The sequence below is a fragment of the Melanostigma gelatinosum genome, assembly GCF_949748355.1.
Source record: "Melanostigma gelatinosum genome assembly, chromosome: 1".
In the NCBI taxonomy this organism is placed as follows: Eukaryota; Metazoa; Chordata; class Actinopteri; order Perciformes; family Zoarcidae; genus Melanostigma; species Melanostigma gelatinosum.
In genome coordinates, this window is record NC_136634.1 from 10,053,743 (window position 1) to 10,075,662 (window position 21,920).

The 21,920-nt window shown below is 43.5% G+C and overlaps 1 protein-coding gene across 2 annotated transcripts; it reads left to right on the forward strand.

Annotated features, from left to right (window-relative positions):
- Positions 1-201: 201 nt before the first annotated feature.
- Positions 202-9,265, forward strand: kif23 (kinesin family member 23). 2 transcript variants are annotated; one of them, XM_079280435.1, is made up of 22 exons: positions 202-262; positions 488-551; positions 707-835; positions 1,124-1,229; positions 1,373-1,509; positions 1,621-1,730; positions 1,813-1,983; positions 2,993-3,105; positions 3,380-3,501; positions 3,598-3,700; positions 3,780-3,859; positions 3,938-4,057; positions 4,142-4,301; positions 4,468-4,629; positions 4,726-4,892; positions 4,978-5,151; positions 5,281-5,484; positions 6,848-7,081; positions 7,912-8,000; positions 8,091-8,169; positions 8,668-8,738; positions 8,823-9,265. In XM_079280435.1, exons 1-22 carry the CDS (start codon positions 249-251, stop codon positions 8,836-8,838), a joined length of 2,625 nt encoding a protein of 874 aa, XP_079136561.1. In that variant the 5' UTR covers positions 202-248; the 3' UTR covers positions 8,839-9,265. The 2 variants fall into 2 exon arrangements, with proteins under 2 accessions (XP_079136561.1, XP_079136562.1); XM_079280436.1 differs by lacking the exon at positions 3,780-3,859 and having other exon boundaries at positions 4,035-4,057.
- Positions 9,266-21,920: the final 12,655 nt, after the last annotated feature.

A 21,920-nucleotide genomic window follows, 5' to 3' on the forward strand; every position in this document is an offset into this window, starting at 1 on the left:
TTCGTCTGCGTGGTTTCTACGTGCTAGTGTCGGTTTATCTGACACCATGTCACACATTTCACATGTCGGTTGTTTCCACTTAAGGCTCGTGAGGCGGAAACACGTGGTCACTTGTTGTGAAATCTGATTGGCTGCTGTCGGCTCGTTTTGAAAAAAAGTGCTCTGATTAGAGGCGGAGGGAATTTTCAAACTTTGTCGGAACAAGAAGGAGAAAAAAGAAACTCAAGAAGAAGAAGCAGCGAGTAACAATGATCAGACAAGCGTAAGTAGATGCATTTGAAATAACTGCGTTTAAAGTAAAATACCTTCAAGTATGCTGCTGAGGAAGAATGTCGTGAAACGGTTTAAGTTACGTGTTGTCGACTGAATCCAAACTACCCAACAGTTACTTAGCTAGTTGTTAGCTTAGCCGTTACGTTAGCTGGAGGCTAATACGCCGTCTAGCCCGGAGCTTTGTTCACGCTAATGAAACGTGATTATTTTTCAGGAAGGGCAGAACCCCCCGCAGGCCTCATAAGAAGCCGTCCAGTACCCAGAAAGACCCGGTTGGGGTGAGTGTCACTGTGTGTTTAAGAGTAGCGTTAGCATTCAATGCGTTTGGAATGTGATGTGTGAATGTTTGGCTTGTTACTAATGGTTAGTTATTAAGCTGATATTTTCCCCACCATACACTCGCGACTTTACTCGTGACTTTACTTGTGCTCAGGTGTACTGTCGTGTACGACCTCTGGGTGCGGAGGACGAGGAGTGCTGCATTGAGGTGATCAGCAGCAGCACCATCCAGCTGCACGCTCCTGAAGGCTTTAAAACCAACCGCAATGGAGAGTACAAAGAGGTAATGTATATACTACAAGTAGTTTTGGGAGTACTTTTAAGGGTAATAACAGAGGTATTATGTCTTTATCCTTTGCAACAAATTCCCCCCTGGAGATGAATAAAGTATCTATATATCTATCTTTATTTGTCATGATCATGTGGCTGTTTAATTTAAAAGAATATAGCGGGTGGTAGTCTGCTTTTTCTTTGTATTGTCTGTTTAGCCAAAGCATGATCAATCTTATCCACTGTTTTTAAACGCATCAATGTATTTCACCTAAAATATTCAATCTTTTTCACTTCTCAGACACAGTATTCCTTTAAAAAAGTCTTTGGAGTGTCCATATCTCAGATGGAGCTGTTTGAGCATGTGGCCAAACCGCTTGTGGACGACCTCATCCATGGAAAAAATGGTAAACCGACTGGCCAGCTCCAGGAAGAAGCCACATTTATTTTTCAAATAACAGTTTACCTAAAGCAAACGTCTTGTTTTTTCAAACTAAATATCAGTAAATCTGCTGCATTCTCTTCCACTAAATTTACTTTGTTGTTGCAGGTCTGCTCTTCACGTACGGGGTCACAGGAAGTGGGAAGACGTTCACCATGACTGGCTCTCCAGGACAGGGTGGACTTCTACCTCGCTCACTGGACATGCTCTTCAACAGCATAGGACCATACCACGCCAAAAGATATGTAAGAGAGTGAACATTAAGAAACAGTGTCTCTTTAAGCCACACAATTAAATACACTGTGAAATTGGTACATTTATTTATACAATTTAATTCCTCCTGTCTTTTTTTTCAGGTTTTAAAGACTGATGACAAAAATGGCATCGAGGTGCAGAATGAAGTCGATGCTCTGCTGGAGCGCCAAAAGCGTGAAAACATGTCTTTTCCGAAACCCTCCTCTTCCAGGTGAGTCCGAGTCCTGTTAAACACCGGTGTTCTGCTTCAGTGTAACCGATATATAACATGCAAGCCACTGCTCTGATTTCAGACAAAAGCTGGATCCTGAAATCGCTGACATGATTAAGTCAGAGGAGGCTTATCAAACTGATGGCGTGGACGAGGACAGCAGCTACAGCGTCTTCGTCTCCTACATAGAAATCTACAACAACTACATCTACGACCTCCTGGAGGAGAATCAGGAGGATGCAATCAAACCAAAGTGAGTCCAGGAAGTTTAAAGTGAAAGGAACATAATTCAGATATTAACAATCATTGAAAGACTGATTAATCACATCATGTTTGAACCTTTCAGAGACATTCAAATGTTATATTTCAAGTGTAGTGGTCTCTACAAGTAGCTGGAAGACAATTATCGTCTTTTCTTTTTGCTAGGTGGAATGGTGGAGGCACACCTGTACGCCAGAACACTGAGTTCATGTATGTGACCAGTGAATCCTCATAAATCATCAGACTAGTAGCCTAATTAAGATGAACTCTCCCTGTTACACAAACATCTACAGTCCAGCTTGTAAATAGAAGCTCATCAACAGACATTTTCAAACTTGAGATGAAACTTCTTGTACTATAAATCAGATCGAATTGTCAGGACATCTAAGAAGTTACCCAGCAGTAAGGCTGGGTACAAAATATGGATCTACAAAATACACCAGTCGAGCCAAATATTCTCTACATCCAGCACAGAGAGCATTTGCTGTTTTTTCTTTGTTTCGTATGATAGTAAACTGAACATTTTAAAGTGTTGGACTGGAGAGAACAGGCTGCTTGAAGATGTCACTGTGGACGTTGCTTAATAAAATATTGGCAACTTTGCAAAATTCCAATTTAAATCAAATGGTCTGCAAGCGTTCAATGACAGATTTTGGCATGCTGTGCCACAGACAAATGAGGGTCACTGGCCAAACAATATGGAGGTTTGCATCTCAGCCCTACCCAAAAGTTGATTGCAGGCTGCTCCAGGTGACGTCTCCAGTGTTGAGTGTTCATTTAGTCCCCCCCCCCCAGCTGCTTGTAGTCTGTTTCAAAGCTCCTGAATGTAAACCTGCTGTCTGTTGCTTTGTATGGCGCTTCATGATTGTCATAGATTATTTATTTTTCATGGCTGCAATCAAGCAACATTAACCCCCCCAATGTTTGATACTCCACATCTGTTGCATGAAAAATGAAATTCCACGTTGTCAGTGAGTAACACTTTTCTGCTCTCAACGTAGACCACCGCAATCCAAACTCCTCAGAGAGGACCAGAATCACAACATGTATGTGGCCGGTTGTATGGAAGTCGAAGTGAAGTCTGCCGAGGAGGCGTTTCAAGTGTTCTGGAGAGGTAAGCGGTTGTACGATCTTCGTTTTAGAAGTCAGAAGAGTCGTTTAAGGAAATGAATAAAAGAAGAGTCAGGGGAACAGATTGCATTGATGATAGTAGACGTGACTGACCTGGCATTGCTGGCCTCCGGGTCGGCTCTGGCCAGGAAATGACTTCAGTTAATCTTCTCTCTGAGCTGGTCACGTAACAACAAATAGTTTAAGAGCAGTTCAAATTACATGTGAAGACGCTCTCTGTGAATAAACGTGTTTTGACAAGTTATATTCTGTTCCAGGTCAGAAGAAGAGGAAGGTTGCGAACACTCGCCTGAACAGAGAGTCCAGTCGCTCCCACAGTGTGCTCATCGTCAAACTGGCTCAGGCGCCTCTCGACGCAGATGGCGACAACATTCTCCAGGTCAGTTGAACCGAAACCAAAATGTCTGCTCCCAGATTCCTGTTTTGGATGAATTATGAGCACCGTTTGAGTATTTTTTCTGATCGTGTTTGTCAGGATAAGAACCAGGTGACTGTTAGTCAGCTGTGCCTGGTGGACTTGGCAGGAAGTGAGCGCACCGGTAGGACGGGGGCAGAAGGCACACGTATACGAGAAGCAGGTCTGTTAAGAAAACATCTAAATGAAGTTTTCTTTGTAGCGGCGGTTGCGTGAGATTAAATGACGTTCTTACCTCGCAGGTAACATTAATCAGTCTCTGCTGAATCTGCGAACGTGCATTGAGATACTTCGAGAGAACCAGATGTGTGGCACAAACCGGGTATGAGTCACCAGAACAGACATGAATTCATTCCATTTACTGATGAACCATGTAGGTGATGCCAGTTTTCTCTCACAGATGGTCCCCTACAGAGACTCTAAAGTAACCCATCTGTTCAAGAACTACTTTGACGGCGAGGGAAAAGTCAAAATGGTCGTCTGTGTCAATCCCAAAGCCGACGACTACGAGGAGACCTTGGTACGTTCGTGCTGCACCTTCACTGCGTCCCTGTTTGAATGAACACGTGAGTTGACTCACAAACCACGCGCTCCGTTTGTCCAGCTGGTGATGCGGTTTGCAGAGATGACCCAGGAGGTGGAAGTGGCTCGGCCGGTGGACCGGCCCATCTGTGGCTTCACCCCGGGCCGCCGCCAGAGAAACCAGGCCTTCAAAGAGGAACTGTCTCGCAAGCTGGACGAGCGCGGTGGTCCGATAGACAGAGGTAAGCTACGCACTGTACAAGCTAAACCTGCACAATAACTGTATGCAGTTAATGGTTAATCTTTCGTTGAATGTCATGTTGGAACAAATGTACGACGAGCCTGATTTATAGGAGAAATCATATTTGGAATAGAAAAGAGGAGTTGTTAATCCTCTCTTTCTTTTAGACTTGCACAGTGTCATAAACCACCTGGTGCACAGCCTCCCTTCTCTACCGTCCTGTGAGCTGACAGACCCCCACGATGACATCACCCTGCCCAGGCTGATCGAAGCTCTGCAGAACAGACACAGGATCAGGCAGCTGATGATGGACGAATACAACAACGCAGGTGCCTGCTGACATCCTAGCTCGACCCTCACCTCTCAGCGTTGCTTGTTCAGGTTACTTGCAGCGTTTTGCTAACTCTGCTCTCATGTTCTCTCAGCCAACAGGATGAAGTCCATGCTTCAGGAAGTGGAAAGCATCCAAATTTCCAAAGACGATTTGATTCATGAACAAAACGGCAAACTGGTGGACAAGGACAAAATCATCCAGAACAACAAGGCAGAGATCGAACGCTTGGAGAAAAAGACCAGAATGCAGGATCACAAGGTGACAGACGGAAACATGCAGACTTCCAGAGACTGCTGGTTTGTTTCGTCGATGTGATGCTCAGTTTCTGAAACGTCTGTTCCAGATTGACATCCTGCAGAAAACGACAAAAATTTACGAGGACGACAAGCGCTCCATGAAGTATGAACTGGAAACCAGAGACCAGAGGCTGCAGAGGGAGCAGACGGACAAGAGGCGCATGGAGCAGCGCATGCACGGCGTGGTCACAGACACCCAGCACAAGTGGGAGAAAGAATGTGTGAGTTGCTCCTCTAACACACAGACTGATAGATTAGGTAGCCGCGTGTGTGCTAGTCTGTTACAGTAGCAAGTCGTAGATTACTTTGTATACAGTCTGTGGTGTTGAACTTTAACTCTTGCTGTGCAGGACCGACGCGTTAATGCGATGCAGCTGGACATGCAAAACAAGCTTTGGGTGAAAGACGAGAAGCTGAAGCAGCTCAAGGCCATCGTGACGGAGAGCAAGACTCCAGGTCGCCCCGATCCTCCACCTCGTCAGACGCAGCCTCAGCGGCCTTCCAGAGAGGACCGCCTCCCTGCAAAGAGATCCGCCTCGCCCTCACCCGTCCCTGTATGTCGCGTCCACGATGCACATCTCGAGCTCCCGCCTAACTCCTGATTGATTTATCTGTTTTCCTCACCGGACTAACATTACTAATCCCATTGTGCTGGCTGTAGATGCAGCAGCATGAACACCTGTGTGTTCTAAAGTACAGTCAATTATTGATTAATCTATGGATCATGTGTTCAACTACTCGAATGTTTAGTCTCAAGACAGTGAAACATGTCCTTCAATCTTCACATTTCTAGTCCCAAATATTCAATTTACAATAATATTAAACATAGAAAATGGCAACTTTATTATTTATAAAGGCAAAAATGTTAATTAAGTGATGGTTTCAGCTCTACATTGGAATATATTCAGGGGTGTTATTATTTAGTAACTACATTTACATACAGTAGACATGCAACTGACTTATTTTGTGGATTAATCTGCTGGTTATTTCTCATTTGGTCTGTGCGATATCAAACTATTAAAAAATCACAATATATCCTTCAGCCCAAACCTCAAAGTACTCTATTAAATATAATGTATGACAAAATAAAGCAACATATTTTACCATTCCACAAGCTGGAACCATCGCGTTTAACATTTTTGCTCTTACAATAACCCAAATGAGTAATTATGAAATGAGTATTAAACTTACAAACCGTCAAATGACTAAATGTTGCAGCTTTAAAAAGACAACAAACATGTAACATAATCCTCACAAAGGTGTCTGCTGCTGCTGCTGCTGCTCCATTCCACCTGTAACATTTCATTCCTATGAGATTTCTTTGTACTAACTATCTAACCGTGCATGCATGTAAATGCAGTCTGTCCACTCTGCTTCCCAGTGCCCTGTTGCTTCTCCCCGTGTCAGGCCAGGGCCAGTCAGTGTCACTAGAGTTGAGGAGGTTGAGATGAACCCAAGGCCCGCCTGCCCCGCCCCCAGCACCAATAGCTCTGTGTCGGTGTCGAACTGCGTGTCTGCATGGGAGCAGCAGGGAGACCAGGACAGCAGGCAGGGCTACCGGTCCCCTAGCACGCCCACGACAACCCAGTCCTCAGCCTGCCGGAGCAGCAGGAGGAGAGCTGCTCTGTTTCGGGTTCAAGCGGAGGAAGAGGCCAACTCCCCTACCTTTGATCTAGACCTAAGTGAGAGGTGCTACAGGGTCAGTGAGTTAGCTACAGGTAGCAGCTTAAGGTTTTCTAGTGTCTCTGATCAGACTGTAGGTGTCCCCCTCCTCAGGCAGAATATTTGATAGTTTACCTCAAATTTGAGTTCTTACAACTGAAGTGATCTCCAGCCATTTACCAGTCTCATGATGGGTATCTTTGTCAGTGTGTATGTTCTTATTTCTTCTTTTTCAACTGCCTCCACGCTCTGCAGACGGTGACGCCGGTGCGGCCGCTGCACCGTCGCTCTCGCTCCGCTGGCGGCGAGAAGTGGGTTGACCACAAGCCTTTGTCCAGCTTGGACTTGGGTACAGTTCTGCAGCCCGTCATCCCCAACGCCATCCAGGTGTCTACACCGAGTGAGAAGGTCCTGTCCAAGTGTGACCGATACGTGTTGACACACCAGGAGGTCGCCTCTGATGGCGAGATACAGACCAAACTCATTAAGGTAAGTACGCCGCAGATATAGATCGATGAAGTGAAACCAAATAGCGGATTATCGGTCTGCTAGCATGTTCATGTTGGCTGGTTTTCTTTTTCGGAGAGGAGGTTGTTAGAGAAACATCTTGGGAGCAGTTAGTTTTTTTTTCACGTGTATGTTTCACATTCATCAAAAGTGTCAATTTGTAAACGGCAAAGTCTGCTGTATATTCTAAAACGTGTTCAGGGCCGAGTGTCTTGCAGTGGAGACACGTTTAAAAAGAAACCTCAGCTTGTACCGTAATCTCAGGGAGTGTTTTTTTCTCCATAAAACACTGTTGGTACACATCCATGTCCCTTTTTTTAACATTGGTTATAAATGAGTGAGAACATGTCATTTCTCTTTTCAAAAATCTGTTTTCTTTTTCCAACCCAGAGGCCTCGTACGAGGTAAATGTTCTCTAAATAGCAGGTCATGTTCTTTGACATAAATCAGGAACTACTTGTTGTCCCACATGTCGAGGCCCATGCGGCTCAAAGCTGCTTTCACTTTGGTTGACGGGCACATTTCAGGCCACAGAGAGCCGATGCTGATGCTTTGGTTAATTCATTGAAATAGAGCACCACATCGATTATAACTGGTGTCGGGTGCCTTTAGGAAAGCAGGCTATTGAGATGTTATGCCTTTTCTGTGCCAGTTTTAGAATGCTACATATTGAATGTTGGGGACAAACCGGTGGTGATCAACAATGTTCAACTGTTTTTAAAATATGAAAACTATGTTAACTCACTTTGTTTCATACAAACTTGAATGAACTAATTCAAACATCTATTACGTCATACTTCTTCACTTTACAGGGTGAGGTGATGAAAACGAGAGGAGGAGGACAGGCCGTCCAGTTCACCGACATCGAGACCCTGAAACAGGAGCTCACCACAGTCCCATGGTAGCAGCTGGTCAGGAGCGGCACATCAGTCGGGTGTTTATGACTATGTTTAAACATTTTCTCTCTGTCCCTTTACATTTGCTTCTGAAGGCGTAAAAGAAAATCATCAGAAGGTGCATCTGCCAGTGGAGACGGAACAGATGGCGCTTGGACTGATGTGGAGACGAGGGTAGGATGATTATATTGATTAGTCTCCAATAAACTACCACTGGTTTAGAAAGCAGATGGATCCTGTAATGAACCTACTGCTGCATGTGTATAGAGGCAAGCTGGAAACCCTAAAACAGATCTGAACACGTCTTGTTCTTTACATTTTTTATGATCAGACGATTTGCCATAATTAACATACTTTAGGCAAATATTGAAACTAAATATAATACCCTCCAACTGCAGATTTAAAACGGTAAAGTCAAATCAATGCAACTCTGACGCAGAACTGAACATAGTTGGATTTATGGGAGGACTCCTGTGTTGGGTTACAGTGGAGACATAATCCACCACAGGTCACTTCTTGGCTCTTCACATTGCACCCCCACTGCAGGCAGAGGCAGACGTTTGATGAAGAAGCCACACGGAGCCTCTGTGTTGTTGCTAATGCATCTTTCAGACTAACGTAAACACGATGCTTCAGAGTACATTTGGGTCCTAATGTGTCTTTTGTTGCCAGTGTTCTGTTGCTGTGGAGATGAGGGCCGGCTCAAACATGGGTCCTGGCTTTGAGCATCACGGGATCACCAAGTAAGCTGTCCAAGGATCACGCCTGAAAATAACATTAGCTTTGCAAAACACAGTACACTATTTGACTTATTTCTTCTTTTAAAGGCGCAGGAAACCCTGAAAGCAGCCGACAGCTGCTCCAGTGATCCCTCACCTCTCACCTGGCTGTTGTGCAATAGTATCAACTTTTTATATTTAGCTCTAGTGATAATATTTAAACATTTTCCACGCTTTTATATATATATTCAGAAGTGTATATACATGGGTCACCAAAGCTGTTTTGTAAAATATATTTTATGTTGTATTTGAACCAATAGATAAGAGTACTCTGATTCAGTCAGGATGCTGGCAACTGAAAGAGTCTGCTTGCACATTTGTGTGTAACTTAAGTCGCATTTGATTTCCATCTGCTCCATACTGTTTGGTTCTTGATGGATGAATTATATTGATCTTACAATAATCCAGTTATTTTTTGATTCCCTTCTTTATATAGTTGGGTTCTCTCCTTCCTTCACTGTACACTCAGGAATAAAGTTCCTCTGAAGCAACAGTGTGTCGTGTTTACACAGTAAAAACAATGCAAATGTGACAGTTTGGTGCATAGCGCTCCGGGCAATTAGTGCCAGGATCATTTCCAGACACTAGATGGCGATACAGGACAGCAGTAGTTATGCTGTGTGTTGACCACCGCAGTGATACTGGAGGCACATGAGGCCTGACTCATGCGCCGCACTATTCCGTAAGCATGTTAACAGAGTCAAGAAATGCTGACTTAATGAATGTCACTGAGGAGACGCACAGAGTTTAAGTGTCTGTGAAAAATAATGGCAGCTTTGCAGTTCCACGGGTCAATTCTGTGCTGCTTTAAAAACAGATTAACAGTCAGCAGAACTGTTGATGGGCAAATAAGCAGCGACTGCCCGCTTATTTTAAAACCATGCTTGAAAAGAGATTTAACGTCCCATTAGAGCGCTGGGCGGTACTCTGCCAGCAGTGTGGCAATATTCTGTCATATAAACAGTCTGCTTTCCATTACTTTGCAGAAATTGCTTTCTTGTGCTCATGCTTGATTAGATGTGCAATATGTTTAACAAGACACCTTGTGTATATAAATCCACATTAAATGAGTCTGGTTGGGTGCCTTCAGGTGAAGTCAGCTGACTGTAGTCTGCAAACGAAGGGACAAGGGCCAGAATGAACATCCTCTGAAGTTAAAGCAGCAGTACCACACCATAAAACTATGCAAGTAAAAGTATTCATGAGGTTAAGAACTAGACTCTGTTAAATTAGATTAGCAGCATATTACATTTTTACTACTTTATAATTTAATCATCACAATGAATCACTCTATATACCGATCATATGTTACGTAACGTTATGACCTTTAAACAAACTAGTAAATACGTCAAATGTAGCAGAGTAAAACGTACAATATTTCCCTCTGAGACATGAAGTAGCCTAGAATGGAAGTACTCAAGTAAAGTACAAGTACCTCCATTCTTTTTATTGGAGTAAATGTACTTCATTACTTTCCACCACTTTGGATTTTTGCTGTTTTGGGCTATAATAAATAAGCAGAGTTAACGAATGTATTGCCTGAATAACAATCTCCAACAAACCGCTCTAAGCGGACAGAAGCGTGAGAAAACCCTGAACTTCAAAACTCCCACGTGTTAAAATGTCAGCGGCCAGTTTCCGTATCTCTCAACTGAGCATCACCAGTGTAATGGCTGAAGCTAGCGGCACAGTCATCCAGGCTTTGAGTAGACAGTTGAAATCTCATCAACGACCAGTCTGGCTGGGTTTCAATTGGAAAGCACTGGAGAGTGACTAACATGGAGCCTCTTGGAGAGGGTCAAGAGCCCAGAGCAACCAGTGGCCATTAAATTCACTCCTATGAGATATTGAGTGCTCTGCTTTTTGACCATGGCTCTGTGTGGTGTGTGCTGCACCACACTGTTATCCCCGGCTCCTCGCTGCAAGCCCTCTGACAAGTGGCACGAACATTATAAAGATGTTATTATGAAACTCCCGTTGAGCCCCTGATCAACATCACCAGTTTCAAAAGAGACACTTGAGGAAAATAAATGAAAACTGCACACAAAGGCCTCCAATCAGCATGAAGCAAGTCCTAAAGACAACGCTGTTCATCCAACTGCATGGTAAGAATACATCATTCTGCCTTTCAGAGCTTCAGGCTTATAATTACGCATTACGCTTATCAATGTTATTAAACTTGCTGGAGCGGATTCTGGTGTTCTACTTGGATACACACTCAATTAGACCATCTTGGATTTTAAAAGAGCAAGCCTAATTGCAATGTTTTATTGACTCTTTGCTTGAACGACTCTGATAAAGAGGCCTTAAGCTGCCTTTTGCTACTGATCCATGATGTCGATGAGGGCCGCTCATAATTCGGAGGTTTAAAATAACGCTGTCCACTGTTTTACCTGTCATATCATTAATTATCTAACTCACTGACAGCTCAAAAGATAGATTTAAACCTGCAGAAACCATTTTTGTGGCACAAAACATGCTGTTAACAGTGACGTAGGCCTGTACGTTCGTCCCTATGAGGGGACGCGTTTCACATCACGCAGTCATTTGATCTATTAATATAAAATATTGATTGATATTTAGTTTTGCTATATTTGACTTGAGCGGCAGGTTTATGACCTCGTCCTGCTCCCACGATTAACAGGCTGTGCTGATTCCGCCTGTGCAACGTGGGCAGGAGTTTAAATAGGTGTGATGAAAGTGTAACCCTACCCAGTAGCACTCTAAACTTGGCTGTACGGAGCATTCAAAGAATGATGCCATGTTTCATTTGCTTCCAAAGCTGCATCATAACAACCGAATGCTTGCTGATTTGAAGGGCATGTCGAAGCAAGTACCTAAATCACAGCCACAGCTGTCCTGTAAACCAGAACCCATTACAAAAAGGCTTTCTACCTTCTTTTAGTGGCGAGGATAACAATTCCCTGACAATGAAAGCCAATTAGTGGGAAACCCGAGTAAATACTGCATGAGAGCAGAAGCTTTGCAAACCAAAGCTCCGAGCGGGTCTGCACACTACGTCTTCATATGTCAAGGCTGCGGCTGCCTGCCAGCTAAATGTGTCGGGCCAGAAAGATATGCGAATGCAGATGAGTGTTGACAGCCAGTCAATTGTCATTCAGCCCATCTCCCAGCCTCTCGGGACTCATCTGGCTTTTTTCCCCCGCTGGGCTCCTCTTCACTGCTCGCTCACCTCACGCTCCTCAGCCTTAATGCATACTAAAAGGCACAGTGGAGGCACGAGGCACCGTGTTCAGTGTTAATAAAAAGGTAAAAGCTCCCACGCTCTCTTCTCTGCTGGTGCGGCTGTGACGAGCAGATGGGTCAAAGAGTCACAAACTCGCAGAGGCTCCCGGAGGTAAAGTTTGTTTTTGCAGCTGTTTAGAAGCACATTGGATGAGAATTGCTCTGACCCTTAAGCGCATGCGGTTGGTGGTTCAGAACACCTCATCCCATCTGCTTTTTTTACTCCGATGTGTCACTTAGCGTCTCCACTCGCACTCTGTGAGACAGTCTGCAACGAGCTGATCTGATTTCTTACTGCATGCTGTTGATGTTTTTTTCCCCCAAAGATGATTTAAACAGATGTTGAGCCTGTCACTGTCAATTTCATTTCCTGACGTCATCATTCTGATTTCCACTTGTCCTCGTGCTTGTTGTTGTGGTTGCACATCAACATTGAGACATTTGACCTCTGACAAACGTAATTCAAGACGTGACATGGTGTCTTATTGAAAATATTGGAGGCCATTGTTGTGCAGGCTCATTATCAGCAAATCGGGCTGAATAGTTTTTCCCCTCCCTGTCTTTGTTCTTCGCAGCCGACTAAGTGCTTGCAGCTGTCAGTTGAGTGTATTCTCTTTGCCAAGTTTATGTGGCTTGGCTGCACTTTTAGCTGGCTGTGTCCTGACTGGTGACAGTATGCCATGACTGATTTCCATTGACTCACTTTCATTGTAACCACAATGTGTCCCTCACAGAGAAATTCAACTGGTTTTTTAAATGTATTTGTTTTTACAAGTGGTTGATCTCGTCTAGTTAACGCTGTGGCGTAACCGGGCTTTGCGTGCAGTTGGCTGATTATTTCAGCAGCGCTCCAAGCTTTTTGCTGATGAAATGAAAGGAGAGGAGATGCCAGGAATAATTGTACTGACAACGGCACAATGCAGGATGATGTATGATGACGAAATGGTATTTGGGATGTGGCGGAGATTGACTCAACTTTCTCACATCGCATGAATCTTCTAGCTTCAGTTCTGCGAGTACAAAGAATAAAAGAGCGTTAAAACACCTCCTATTAACCCGCACAACTGATATCTGTGAGTCCTTGTTTGCTACAGCGAGGAGGACAATGGTATTTCAAACCTTTGTCCTGCCAATGCTTTCATGCAAATGACTCACACTGGAACCAGCTTATCTGTGAACAATCATAGCTGGCATTTGGAAGAGGGTGAAATAGCGCCACATGATTTTTTAGATCTGCATAAGGCTCAATCAGGTCCCTACTCACAAAATCCCACGCAGAAGCAAACATAAAAGCCTCTTTGAAAGCACACATCAGCTGTTTATCTTATAATAGCCTGCCACACTGCTGTTCTACAGTTCTACATTTACAACGGTGCACTTTGCACGTTGTAAATGGTAGGCAATTTGACATGGCGCATTAAAGGAGTTGTTACTTAATTCATAAGATATGGCTAAGCTGCAAAGTTCATTCATTCTAATAAAGCTGCAACGTTTATCACACAGGGCCAGGTGTGAGTATAACGGCTGAGATCTCAGCATCCATGTGCACAAATAAGATTAGAGCGCTGGCTGCGACTGCTGTTTACAAGGTGAACGGGACAGTTGTTCCAAAAAGCGAAAACACCGGATGAATGTGGGTTCATATAATTCACAGAGCATGCTATTTCCATGGTGTGTTTAGCCGTCTGATTAATGGCCGATCCAATTTGCATTTGAACATTACCTGAGGAACACATCTACATGGGCCTTACTGGATGCTAATGATCCGGCGCATGCCTAATAAACTGAAGTGAGAATTCAAATGAGGCTCAACCTGCCTGCGAGGCTAGCTTAAGCAAACACCAGGACAGCTGGCAGAGAAACCATCGTGACTAATGGTCTCAGTGTGAGACAGTAGCAGGGCTGTGGGTGGTTGTTTTACCAGGCTAAGAAGAACAGACTTTGTTTGTCTTCCTATAGCATACAACATGACTGTGATTCTGAATATGTTGGCTTTGTTTATGTTTGCTTTTCTTGCCACAGTAGTGCGACACTGGGAACTTCCAAAAAGTGTGACTGTTGTTCATGTTTCCCTCCTGAGACTGAGGTGACCTTACAACGTGGGAATGTATTCATGCTTTTAGAAGTAGGCGGACAAATCTGTGTCTACTGTCACCTGGAGGTGTGTTTGTCAACTCGTGTTTTCACTGTTTTTGTATTCGGTTCAGGCTCCTCTACTGTGGTAAACATAATGCGCTGTGACCTGTCCTTAGGGCAAGTGATCTGATTTGCTCTTCCCTTGTCTTTTACTCCTAATCGCATCTACCTCAGAGCCAGAAAATGGTTGTGCAGCTGTCACAACCGCAGCACGGCGCGACGTGACGGGAGTGCATGTTTTTGCTATTATCTATTCTATCTGAGCCAGAACACAATATTAAAACCTCCACTGCATCCTTCTTTCTCACAGGCCGCTGCATGATCAATACCCACATCAAAGGCTCTGCAGAGATAGCAGGATTCTTTGAAGCATGTTTGTGGAGCTGGATTTGCTGAGCTAACACGGTCCACACAGAACCCCCTTGAATAAGCTTGTTTGGCTAGCATCCACTCTGTTTGTAGAGGAACTGAGTGGAATCTAATGGAGAACAGACAAGGCCTCTCCCTTGTCTTTTTCCTCCCTTTGAGCAGCTAAATGCATCCATGGTGCCAGTGCTTTTTGCTCAAATGACAGACGCTTCATTGCATGCCAGCTCAAATATTTATCTAATATCAAATTGGCTGTAACACTTTGGAGGCAGTGAAATGCCAGGAAACATTTCTCATCCAGGACACAAAATAACTTGCATCAGGTTTCACAGTGCCAAGTGCAAATCTACTGGGTGATTACTGATTGAAATGAGATGAGGAGTGCGGACAGGAGCAGAGTTGTTTTGTGGTTACCTTGTGTTGTGACTTGAACAGGCAGACCAAAAAAAAAGAAAAGTGATTATTCTGCACTTAAAACACGACCCGTGTCCCTGGAAAGCTATTAGCTATTTAAAAAGGTGCCTTTCGTCTGCTAAATGGGAAAACAGTGCATCTGTGACTTTGTGTGCTAAGTGGGTAAAGCAGGAAAGGGGGCGGAGGTTCAACCGCAATAAATACAAATGCACATAACTCCTGCCAGCCAGCAGAGAGAGTCAGCGACTCTGTACAGGAATCATCTCTCAACATGCAAATCCAAGACAAGGACGAGATACCCTTTCTTTACATTCACACAATAAACCGCATTTGTGATGCTTTTGACTTTTTAAATTCACATATTGTTGGATCTTTTGGTAAGTAATTGCACTATTTGGTGTATGCAGTGCAAAAAGGTTGAGAGTCTCCAGTCAGCTGTGGCTCATTTGAAAGTGAAATATGGCAAACCGCTGACATATCTTCTCTTCCCTCCCAACACCAGGGGCACCGCTGCATTTGCATCCCTGTCTCTCTCTCAATCTCTCTTTCTCATTTACATTACGGATGGTTCATTTAGCTTACATGAACGAGTGAATACATAACCCAGGGCAATTAAAAATACCACGAGGGCCCGGAGGAATAAAATGAAACCACATAAGCAGAAAAGATGTCTGCACCGCCATCTGCAGCAGCATTTTATTCTGCTCTTCCCCTTTCACGAGGTTGACAAACACAGATGTGTGGACCCAACAAGATTTTTCCTCACGTTGAATCGGTGCCACACACTTGGTATTTAAAGAGCTTAAAGGATCTGAACCAACTAAAATGACTTGACCATCAACATTTTTGCAGTTTACATCCATGTCCGGCTAAATCACTTCATCACTTCATCCTATCAGACATTTGAGTGAAATTGTCATAATTAGCACATGAATTCTTGAATTATGGACAAAAAATGAGTTGTGCGACGTCTCAGCGACCTTTGACCACCAAATCCTAACCAGTTCACGCTTGAGTCCATGTGGCTAATTTAAAGAAAATGTATAAATTGATAATGCCTCTGGCCACAGCTGAAGAAGCATCATCAAAACAACAACCACATCCAGTGTGTTGGTAAATCACCACTGTGTCGAAGCCGGTCCAGGGTGCTATCAGAGTTTAAGATAATGAAAGCTCTGTCTTGCTCTTTAATGGATTTGGCAGTCATACTCCATTAACCCGAGCCAACGCTACCAGACGTGAGCAACGCGTTTGCCAAACTCATGGATTAATCCTCATCCTTCTCTTTTTTTCTCTTGGAACGTTAAAAGTGGTCACATGTGTGTAAGCGAAGAAGACAAAGGTTTCGTTGAAATTATTTTTTCCTCCATCTTATTCGGACTAATTAGCTCTAAGGCTAAATGCTATTTCCATGTCCCATGAGCAACTGAAGAGGATGTTGACGTTTAGCACAACGCCATGTACGTAACCAAGTGCGACTTTTAACGAGATTCTCATTGAAAACAAGTCAACTGGGATTTTAATAAATGTTCAGCCAGAGACAGCGTTCCTAACCAACTCATTGAAAACGCATCAGCTTAACTTTAGCTCAGTCTGCCTGCTGCTACCCACAGCGGGTTAAATCTGCCACGGTAGTGATAAGACGTCACCAGCTAGAATAGTCTCCCTCAGTGTGAAATCAAGGAGCAAAATTTTAAATCATTATTAAAATTACAAAAAGGATTTTTAGTGGGAAATCTGCCACCACTATCTTTGTAAACTGAAGTGCTGTGCGAGAACCAATAGCTTGACAGGGTTAGCAACAAGTACGGGGGGCGGGGCTTAACGAATAGTCGATTTAACAGTCGACGAAATGGAGGAAATTAAGTGTCCAAAATAACGCCGCTGTCAACAGACTGGTTTACTCAGCAGTGAATCGAGATTTACGACACTTACCAATCATCGACGCTTTGCATCATCACTCATTCTTGACACCTGTGAAAGGCAACACATTGCATGGTGGTAATGTTTGCAGAAAATAGTGTAAGTTGCATGGAGGCTGATTTTTTTCATTGCATTGTGGACATTTTTCTGGCAATACATAAATTACACACCCAAACAAAATGGCAGAGGGTAAATATACTATAAAGTAAACAAGAAGGGGTTTCAGACATAAACCGAGTTTGGGAAATGTGTAAGCGAGAGAGAGAGAGAGAGCGATAAAGTGAGCGAGTAGGCCTATGAGTGGCGAGTAGTCTAGTAGGTTTGCTTATCTATGAGTCATTTGTCTGCATGTGTTTTATGGCTGGGTAGTGCCATTAACATTATAGCTGTAATGTGTAACAGAAGATAAGAATTTAATACCTGCGTTCAGATTAAAAACGTGCTTTGGCACACAATGCCAGCTTTTATTCCTGCTGCCAACAAGTTTGACGGCACTTTGTTTTCAATGCGGTGGCACAAACGACACAATGGCCCCAGTGACAAGCCAGTTTTACAACCCGGAGGACTCAGTGAGCTTAATGACAGAAAAACCACACACACACACACACACACACACACACACACACACACACACACACACACACACACACACACACACACACACACACACACACACACACACACACACACACACACACACACACACACACACACACACACACACAGCTTCTCCCACACCGAACACGAACGCTGGGCGTGATTTCACAAGAAGACATTTCACAAGTGGTTGTTAATGTGCGTCGCCGATAAAAGTGGCAGAGTGAGAAAACATTTGTGGAGGCAGCAGATTGCGAGCCCCACCTCTGCACCTTGGGCTCGCTCACCACGATCCCTGCTCTGCTTTACATTAGCACCACAGCTCCAGCCGGGACAGGTCGGCGGCTGTTATCTCAATGATGTTCTAATTCTAGTCAAACAGTTCTGTGTTTGACTCAATAGAGGCAGTGTTAGTCAGGAGAGTCAATATTAGCTGAGCACACAGAGCAGGACTGGTGTTAGGAGAGAGACAGAGAGTTATGTGTGTGTGTGTGTGTGTGTGTGACAGGATACATGGTTAAGTGTGCTCTGTCAGTGAACCTTGACCGGCCGGTGCAGTAATAATAATAAAGATAATAAGAAAACGGAAGAAAGCAAACTCCTGCTTACTTCTTGCCTCAGTGGCTTCCGCGTTCGACAAGAGTGACGTTTCTTTGATGTGGATGTGGTTGTGAGATGGCAGAGTCCCTGACTCTGCTGGCCGAGGGCGCTCTGTGCAGTCGAGCTTGGACTTGCTGACAGTCGTACATGAACGGCTCAACACTTCAGATGGTTTCACTCTTGAAGGTTTTTTTTTATTCAGGTCGTTCAAGGTCAAGCTGCTGCCAATATCAACAGCCTAATTATGATGTTCTCCCTATTGGATTGCTCAACTACTAAATTAAAGCTTCCATTCATCATGCGGATGAATGCACTCAAAGTGGAGTCAGCTCTAAAGGCCATTAACTGTGATTTCTCCACATAAAACATGCAGTGGCATGAATGTAGCTTTAATTACAGAGAGCAGCTGAATAATGTTTGGGTTTTGCCTGATTTGCACTTATAAAATAAGAGGAAATTATAAACCAATCAGATAGCAGCACCTTCTGTTTGTTCAGGATTCCTCCACCAGCACAGTTTAATCTACAGGAGATTCTGGAAAACAAACGTATTAATATTGAGCTTCTGCATCTCACGATCTCAGTGAAGTGACAAGAGTAGAGAAGTGGACCAACAGTATTCTGTTATTGATCAGCATGCTGCTGTTGATTATTGGTTCTTCTTCTCTCTCATACCTTTTAAGTCACTGGTTTCCTACTTGTAGGTCTGGACCGCTACGGTTGTGAAATGAATCTGAAGGGGTCACAATATGATCAACGAGATAGGAAAAAGGAAAAGCAACATCAGTGTATCAGGCTGTTTTTTTCTTTTTTAAACACTGAAGAGTTTTATCTCTTTCAACCTGTCAAATATTGCAATTAAATAAACTTAAAAGGAGTAACCAGTCTTTAGTTAACCTGCTCACAACTTATGAATATTGAACTTGTCAGGTGGACACCAACTCGACACGATAGTAAGTAACTGTGTTTGCCAGATCAACTTCTATGTTGACAATATGTCGATTTTGAGTTCGAGAAAGTTTTAACATCAAGTGTGATATCCATGACGACAAAAATAAAAAATCTTTGAAACAAATTGTTTGTAGATCACAAGCCAGATAATTAAACTAATTTACCATTTCACTTAATTATTGAGCAGCGACTCAGAGGTCTATAATCCAGCTAATAGAGCACAAAGAAAAGCTGCATTTTCTGTATATCTGTGTAGCAAACCTGTGAAGAAGCAACCTGAAACCGTGATGGATGTCACACACTCAGGTAGGCCTCTGCAGCAGCTGTGATGGTGGAAGGCACTCAGTCATGTTTGACTGAGCCTGTGGCCTTGTTAGCAGTAATAACTAGTGTAAACAAACAGCAGCAGTGTATTTTAAGGTCATCACAAACGTCAGCCAAAACCTCCCAGTCAGCACAAAGCAGTGGCTCTGATGTGGCAGCACACTCCTCGTCATCTAAATCTGCTGACATGAGAAAAAGCAACATTAGCTAATGCACTACTTAAAGACCATAATCGCTCTTTCCCCTACTGTTAATGAATGCTCATTAGAAGTCTGGAGCAGTTTCTGGCGTGTGCTGGCTGCTCCTCTAATGTGCCGTATTGTTCCTCTCCTCGCTCCAGCTCAGCACTAATGCTGCTGTGCCAGCTATTAAAGTCAGATAAGCTATCCATCTTTAGCATTGCCAGCCAAAAAGACACTAATAGCTTAGCCACAAAATTGTTAATTCCCATGGTTTCCTTTCCTTGTTTGGAGTTTTCTCCCGCAGTGTATAAAATGGACAGATATTCAGTTTCACTGCGTCGGCCTCAGCGCGTTTCACGTGATCCATTTTCTTCCCCACATTTTACGACCCCGTCACCTCAAAACGCTCAGTCAGGGAAACGGGCTGCAATATTTGTGGGCGCCTCTTTACAAAGCCTGTTTCAGCATGACACTCCATCATGGACACATGAACCCCTAACAGGCTGTACACACAGTGCTCCCTTCCTGATAAATGCATCCGTGACTCCTGGAAAAAAAAAAAAAAAACTAACACAGGAGTGCATTTTGGGAACCCATCATAAAATGTGTGCTGTAACAATGTGATATAATCCATGAAACGACTCGGCTACACTGAGGTTAATCACAAACACACTTTTTAACGAGGATTAGGAGACATATTAGCGGCCATATTAGCCTCTTTACAGATTCCTGTTAATTTTACAACTGAGTTTAAGATCTGGCAGAAATCCAGTCGCCAATTTAGGCTACATGGGCCACCGGGGATTCGAAGTGAAAGTTGAGTACACGTCGACATTGGGAATTTCACAACATTGATACACTGTCTTGTGCGTGTAGGCTTTTGTGATCCACATTTTTTTTAACATTTGCAGTTAACAAATTAATTAAAATAACTACTAATTGCTTTTTTTAAAAACTGGGATAGACAGTCGAGGGGCTACGGCATTGAGGGAACTTATAGATTACATGTTCACTGGATAAGTGTTACGGCACAATTACCCTCAAATCTTTTTTTATTCTAACCCCTTATGAGCCTAAACATAGGCAGAGATCCAGCTCCAGCTTTAATAATGAAAAATGAAGAGAACAATGTTGAAACTGTCAGATAATTCCTTCTGCAGTTTTATTTTATCACCTTTTAAAATCTCTGCTTTAAACCCTGTTGTTTTGCTTTACTCTGTATTTTATTTGCCTCTTTTTAATTGTTCTTGGCTATGACTAGAATTGCACACCTTCATTTTGCTTCATGCCTACTTTCTGCATAATTTCATTACCTTTCCTAAACTTGCCTCTGATGAGTTTGTCAAGTTAACATGAAATTGTAGTTGTTTATCTTTCCATTTGGTTTCCGAACCATTTCTCATCCATGACGGCTTTAAAGTTCAGCTTCCAAGTGTTCAAAGTTTCAACACGATGTGATCGACGGCTCCAGAAGAGCTACTACATGGACCTCCAGGTGAGATTTTGCCATTAAACTATTTGCGTGGTACATTAATTAACATGGCTACTATTTAATGTGGGGTTTTCCTGATGAACCTGATGTGACCCACATGATTCTCCACGACTCAAATCGTGCGAGTGTGTGAACAATCCGGTGTATCGAGGAATAAATCGATGGCCTACGTGCTGCTCTGGGGAGTGAATATGAGACACACTTTTCAAAATCACTGACGCTCATCCTAAAGTGACAGCTTGTAGTGTTTCAGGTAAGGTCAGAAACAGCCACTTCAATAAATAACGTCCTCAGTGGAAACAACCTTAAAAAAACAAGAATTTAAATGGAAGAGTGAAATCCACTGAAGATCGAAGTAGTTGTTCCTCAGATCTGCCGTTTGAGAGACAGCGCCCTTTAACTGCTGCTTTTGCTCTCGAGCCCTGGGCTGAAACAACTTCCCAGCCACACAGATGTTCAATTTCTACACGGACAGACAGCCATGTCTCGGCCTCACCCAGACAGAGGAGTCTTATTTCATGGATCTGAAACTAGATCCATGAAAGTTCACAGAAGAACGGTGACTCTGCGAATGGAACAGCCCCCCTTACAAAATAGTTGTTTTTGCGCTTTTTTAGTCCACCGAGTATTCACCAATAAGCTCAGTGTAAATTTCACAACCCCAGATTTTTTTCATCTACGCAGAGATGAAAGAGCCTCGCCTCAGTGTGAGGAAACCCAGGAAGTGATTAGTTTATAGAGCTTGCATGAGTTATGGTGTTGTGGCTCTGCAGACGTGCGCTGCTCTGTGGCAGCCCGACGTGGGAAAAGTGAACTTTTAATGCTGTGCGGCTTTAAGGCAGTTCATCATGCTATGTTTGACATGTACAAAAGTGAGGTTTACCATTTCCCCTGACAGTCTGGCGTTACATTC

Excerpts from the sequence above, each read along its gene's own strand:
- kif23 (XM_079280435.1), top strand. Across the intron at positions 3,860-3,937 it reads AGATGTGTGGCACAAACCGG|ATGGTCCCCTACAGAGACTC; the intron begins GTATGAGTCACC and ends TTTCTCTCACAG. Across the intron at positions 8,170-8,667 it reads GGACTGATGTGGAGACGAGG|TGTTCTGTTGCTGTGGAGAT; the intron begins GTAGGATGATTA and ends TTTTGTTGCCAG.